Here is a 6000-nt window from a genome sequence, read left to right as displayed (position 1 = left end):
CATTAATGCTCCTACACATTCACAGATTTTTCTACTGAGGGCATACCACAGCATGCAGTCTACCCTGCGCTGCCATCAGGGGAGCAGGGGGGGGGGCAATACAGCAAGTGGGGGGAGAAATCTCAGGCTTTATTTCACGATGATGAATGACGCTAAGATGCATTTGTTAGATGTAAACGTTGTTATGTTTAAGATTCATGAGGGAGAATTATATTTTAAATAATCCGATGATGTCACATGCTGCAGAAGCTAGAAGTCAAATTATGAAATTATTAGTTTTACTTCTCCCAGGAAAGAAAATAAGTTTATATGAGCAAGTCAAAGGGGGCGAGACATTTAGTCAGACTCTCCTTCGGTATGTTTGACATTTAACACGCCTGTACGTTTGTCTGAGTCGATTTTGTCTGCAGAGATGTTTGGGTTCCTGACATTAGAGAAAGCATGTGATCAGCCGAGAGCAATCACTTCTATTTAAAGCTTTAATCAACCAGACGTGGCTTCAGCCGGGTCGCTAAAAATGTCGATATCCGCCTGGTTTGACAGACTTCAATAACGTTGCAAGAGCTGATGTCAGAAGCCGAAATTAAAGCGAGCTCACCTCCCTGCAGATACAGAGAAGGTGTTTTATAATCCTGCCTGTTGGACAAACTCTGACTTGTTTTTTTTTCAAAGTCAAACATGAAGGAAAATGTTCTCAGTGCTTAAAACGTCTCTGAGAGATCATGCAGTTTGTCAGACATTGTCCAGAGACATTTAAAGATGAGATAACTATTTAAAAAAACAATTCAAATCCCGCATTTATTTTGAAAACCAGAAGTGAAAAAAAATCTGAAGAAGTATCGGGATAGGAATCAGCGGTCAGCGAAGTTGTCATTTTAAACATCGGTATCTGTGTCTGCACAGATTTTCCCGATCAGTCACCGATGCAAACCGATGGAAGTTAGTGAAAGGTGCTGACTGGTTTTAATGTGAAGCTCTTGAGTGTTGTGGAAAAAGATGGCGTCAGACGGGTCCTTCATTCAAGGCGATTTTTAGAGGATGTGGATGAGGATGTCTGTTAAGAGAGTTCCTCCCCCCACTGAGAGAAAAACTAGCCTCTGGTCATCTGTTTATTTGATTGTATACATATATATATATATTTATATTCTTCTCATAACAAATATACTATGGCTTTCAAAATAAAAAGTGCCAAAATATTTTTTTGGAATAAAAGAACACACAGTGATGTTGTTGTCGGTAGTACTCTCAGAATTGCGCAGACAGACCGGGGCAGGCCGCTGAGGGGGACATCAACAGGAAGAGGAAACGAGGCGTCGCCCATCGCCTTACATCCTGCGAGTCCGGGACAGGCTCCTGACAAAAAGGTCACACTGGGAGGGACAGCTGTCCGTCACCTGGAGGAGGCGTGGCCTAAGGGTTGAGGGAGGCAAGCACAGTCCAGCCACAGGAAGATGAAGGTTCCTCCTGAGGGTGCGACTGCAGTCAGGACTTCCTTGTAAACTTTAGCATAATGATATAGAGCCCCGCCCCCCCCCTCCCCCCACCGCCCCGACCAAGAGTACAGCAGGTGTGTGTGTGTGTGTGTGGACAGTTTGACTGCAAGAGGAAGCAGGGCTTTGCTGTGTGTGACGACCCGCTGAGTGGCCCGGGGTCGGTGTCCCAGCATGCCCCTTAAAAGTTCCTCACACACACACTCAACAGTAACCGCCCCCCCCCCCCCTGTGTGTCCTCTATTCTGGAGTGTCTAAGACGAGTGATAATTCCTGTTTGCCATCCCCTCCGTCCGGAGACATGAGGAGTATCCACACAGCCCACTTTGATTCCATCATCATCATCATCATCATCATCGTCCCGTTCATCACCCTCCCATCTGTGAGAGTTGTACAGTTCCTTTTTTAAGTATCCTCACCATTGTTCTGCGTCGTCTTTGAAGCCGTTTCAATTCCAACTGGAGTTTTTCAGTCAGGAAAAGAAAAAAAAAGGAAAAATAAAAGAAAGAAAAAAAAAACTAACTCCCACAGTCGAGAAAAAGGGGGGATGGGAATATGGGGTTGCAGGAGGGATTAGGAAAGGAGGGATTTGAGGAAATTGCTTGGGGGTGAAAGGAGAGGAAGAAGAAGGGTGTCGGGCGTCGAGAGGGAGGAGGAGGGAGTCGTAGGAGCCGAGAGTGGAGGAGGAGGAGGAGGTCACTGTTTACTGTCGGTGAGCCGCTTAACTGGGAGGTGGAGCAGGAGCGGGTCCCGGAGACGCTTCAGAGCCAACTCCACCTGGACAGTTTTCAGATTAGGAGAGAGAGAGGGAGGAGGGGAGGAAAGGAGAGGAGGAAATAATATCATATTAGAGGGAACAGAGCGAAAGTAGGTCTACGTTACAAATCCGTTTATTAAACTGTAAAATGTGTGAAACCTCAGAGTGCTCGTTTTCAAGTTACATAACATCCAGATTTCACCGTACCTCTGCAATTTCATCCTTCAGACTGTTGTACTTCTCGACGTCGAAGCGTGTCCTTCTCATCCACTTGTGGAGGAAGAGCAGATACTGCCTGTCATGAACGTCGGGGTAAACATACTCCTGCAGGTGACGGAGAAAAAACACAACCACAATCAGGATTTGGCTTTTTTTTTGTTCCCTTAAAAATGTGTGAAGTGTAAAAGTTAGATGAGATGAAGTGACTGTGACCTCTCTTACCTGGCGCGTAAGCACGTAGTAGGCGAACATGGTCATGGCTGAGCCGTAAGTGATAAAGTAGGTGACGGGCTCCATGATGTCCCAGGAGTACTCCCACCAGGTGAGCCGGGCCAGGACGCCAAATTGGGTGGCCATGAACGCCATGCCGGTCCACAATAGAGTGGCGGTGCGCCGCTCCGCCCTCCTACTCAACTCCTTCTTCACCTGCAGACGTCGGAGGAGAAAACTCAGTTAGTCAGAACAATTAAAGATTCATTCTTATCGCTTCACCTGCTGGTTAATTGAATAATTAATCCATTTTTTTTATTCTTCTAGGAGGACAAAACAAGCTCAATTTCTGCAGATCTTCTTTTGTCTGATCACTCGTTCAAAACCTTTTAAAGACGAATGAAAAGATGCAAATCCTCACTGTTCAAACAGGAAATATAACTGGTACTTAATGGGAGATCCATTTATTGATTCATTGTTTTGTCTGAGCTCTTGTTCACAAACAGAAGAAGCAAACATGCACAGAGGCAGGTTATTACTTCATTGATTTCCAGAGCAAAAGAAACAGCTGGGATGTTATCCTCAGAGCGTTGTTGACTGATAAAGACTGAGGGCAATTCAGAAGACTACAAAAGCGCTATAAAAGCTCATGAAAGAGCTGGGTCTTTAGCTTTTTCTGCACCTTTAAGAAAAAGCTAAAGACCCAGCTCTTTCATGAATACCTACTAACTTAATGATGATGGTCTCCATATTATTGATGATGATGATGGTTGTGACGATGGTTTTTGTTTGATAACGACGACTTATAAGATGGTTTCTATACTGATTAGAGCTCTCAAGAACTGCCCTCAATGTTGTGCTTTGCCTCTGGTCACTTCCTGTCAGCACCTGTGTGTCCAATCAGACTCAAAGCTGATCGTTTGCTCTTACTGACATTGTTCCCTTTTTTCTAGATCCTTGATTGTGTTGTTCTTACTCTCTGATGTACGTCGCTTTGGATAAAAGCGTCTGCTATAGAAACCAGTCGAAAGAAGTCGTCGTTATCAAACAAAAACCATCGTCATTACCATCATCATCATCAATAATATGGAGGCCATCATCATTAAGTTAGTAGGTATTCATGAAAGAGCTGGGTCTTTAGCTTTTTCTTAAAGGTGCAGAGGGACTCTGCAGATCACATGGAGTTTGGAAGTTCATTCCACCACCGGGGGGCGACAGAGGAGAAGAGTCTAGTCAGAGACTTAGGACCCTGTTGTGAAGGTTGGATCAGACTCTGTGTCCCCCCGCCCCTCCCTCCCGTCCTGCAAGGAAAGTCTCTCCCTCTGAGGTAAATGTGTGAACAAGCAACTGGGGGGTCATGCCCTGAAATCTCCAAAGACTTTCCGGAATATGATCAGTGGATGAACCTCACAGAAAGAATTACAAACAGTCGTTTTTTTAAGGCTTAAGATGCTCAAACTGAAAGTGCTAACCCAGTTAAATATAGCTAAATGTTTTTTTAATGGGCAACAATAAAATCGAGGACTGCTAAATCTGTGTGTTTCATTTTAGTCATTGCTACAGTTCAACCATTCCAACTATCGAGCGTGGGAGTTATACAAGCATCTTTCTTTTTTCTACATTTGGCAGGATAAAAAAACAAACAAATATAACTCAGTTCAGACCTTCTCCAGGGGTTCGAGTTGAGTGTTGAGGTCCTCGAGTCGTGCAATCAGCTCGCGTTCTTTGGCGAGTTGGTGCTCGTCGATGCGCAGGGTCGTGTAGAGCTGCTGCACCAGAAACTTGACATCATTCAGCCTCTCTGCTTCCTCGTGAGGCAGCATCTCTGAACACACACACACACACACACACACACACACACACACACAAAGAATAACAGATAAACAAAGACAGACTTTAACAGGATCCACTCGTTCTAAAGACTTATTTTGATATTTTGTTTTTTGTATATTCAAGATTCAAAGATTCAAAATGTTTATTGTCATGTGCACAGTAGGAAACATGTTTCTCTGTACAATGAAATTCTTTCTTTGCTGTCCACAATGAATGCCAACAATAAAATATTAAAATTAAACATAGCCAAATAAAAATAATAATAATATATATATATATATATATATATATATATTTTGTAATAAACTGTAAACTGTTTCTTTGATGCATTGTACAGCACTTTGGTCAGCTGCTGCTGTTTTTAAATGTGCTTTATAAATAAATGTTAATTGACTTTTCTCCTATTTGTAGCTCAGAGCCCAGCAGCTCAGCTCACCTCTCCTGGGCGGCTGCACGAGGTGCGTGGTGTCGTTGATGACGAGCTTGAAATCCTCCAGCAGCAGGATGTCGATGCCTGTGGAGGAGGCAACCCTCGCTCCATCTGCACGAGAGAGAGAGAGAGAGAGAGAGAGACAACCGGTAAGAGAGATTGGGAAAACACTTCAAAACAACCCCTTGACGTCTTCAGATAATCAGGCTTGTTGCCGTCTCATTATCATGAGAGGTAAAAAGCAGATGCACTTAAACAGTAAGAGTCAGATTTCTAAGCACCAGTTGTTCCTGTATAATGAAACCCTCTTAGAAGAGTGAGGCTGCACATCATTTCACGGTGCAGGCAGGCTGTATTAAAACTGTGATGCAAAGACATTACAGAGGGAAACACTTTGCAGCTTCTGAAGCATGTGAGGATGGTATATGTACAACCTGCCAGGGGTACAAGGGAGGGTGTTTGTACAGTGCATGTGTACAGTATTCTTGTGCTTCTGTTGAACATACTTGTGGAGTAGATAGCAACCCGGTCGATGCCTCGGTCCTCTGCCTGGAGCTGTTGCAGGAAGACTCCCACGCTGTCGCTGAGAGGCTTGAGGGTGAACTGACAGCGCTCTCGCCTGGACGGCAAACTGACTGAGATCACCGGCAGTCCGTTCTGATACACCACCGTCACCTCTGGAAGGGGGAGGGGGGGGGGACACACAAAGAAAGAAAGTGACAGTGAGACAAATATCACACAGGATGACAACCGAAGCTGTTTAATGAAGCATGGAAACAAGCTGCTCCATCTGATCATTTAATTAGAGGGAGTGAGGCAAGTTTATTTATGTCTCACATTTCAACAACAAGGCGATTCAAAGTGCTGCACACAAGACATCAAACGCATCATAACAGAGGAAAGAAAAGAAACATTCAAATAGAAAATTTAAAAAATCATTGAAATTATTAATTCTGAAAATATGTTCAAATAAAAATAATTCAAATGAAATAAATTGAAATAAAAATATAAAAAGTAAGGAGCATCAGATGGCTTACTTTATCCACAGCTAATTGAAATAT

At 43.7% G+C, this 6000-nt stretch overlaps 2 protein-coding genes across 3 annotated transcripts in view; one reads left to right on the top strand and one right to left on the bottom strand.

Moving 5' to 3' along the window:
- Positions 1 to 6000, bottom strand: part of mcu (mitochondrial calcium uniporter) — an 84447-nt gene that overhangs the window by 2268 nt on the left and 76179 nt on the right. For both annotated transcript variants that reach the window (XM_061039504.1, XM_061039503.1), the window contains exons 4-9: positions 5446 to 5616; positions 4946 to 5050; positions 4341 to 4501; positions 2689 to 2892; positions 2455 to 2571; positions 1 to 2267 (exon numbers count right to left, since the gene is read on the bottom strand). The exon at positions 1 to 2267 is cut by the window's left edge and continues 2268 nt beyond it. In XM_061039504.1, the coding sequence (XP_060895487.1) occupies positions 2187 to 2267; positions 2455 to 2571; positions 2689 to 2892; positions 4341 to 4501; positions 4946 to 5050; positions 5446 to 5616 (839 nt within the window). In that variant the 3' untranslated portion in view covers positions 1 to 2186. The remainder of the gene's footprint in view (positions 2268 to 2454; positions 2572 to 2688; positions 2893 to 4340; positions 4502 to 4945; positions 5051 to 5445; positions 5617 to 6000) is intronic.
- Positions 1 to 6000, top strand: part of pla2g12b (phospholipase A2, group XIIB) — a 51335-nt gene that overhangs the window by 22571 nt on the left and 22764 nt on the right. The window lies entirely within an intron of this gene.

Source organism: Labrus mixtus, chromosome 6, assembly GCF_963584025.1.
Source record: "Labrus mixtus chromosome 6, fLabMix1.1, whole genome shotgun sequence".
Taxonomy (NCBI): domain Eukaryota; kingdom Metazoa; phylum Chordata; class Actinopteri; order Labriformes; family Labridae; genus Labrus; species Labrus mixtus.
The sequence above is the reverse complement of the archived record's forward strand: the minus strand, read 5'-3'. Positions and strand labels throughout refer to the sequence as shown.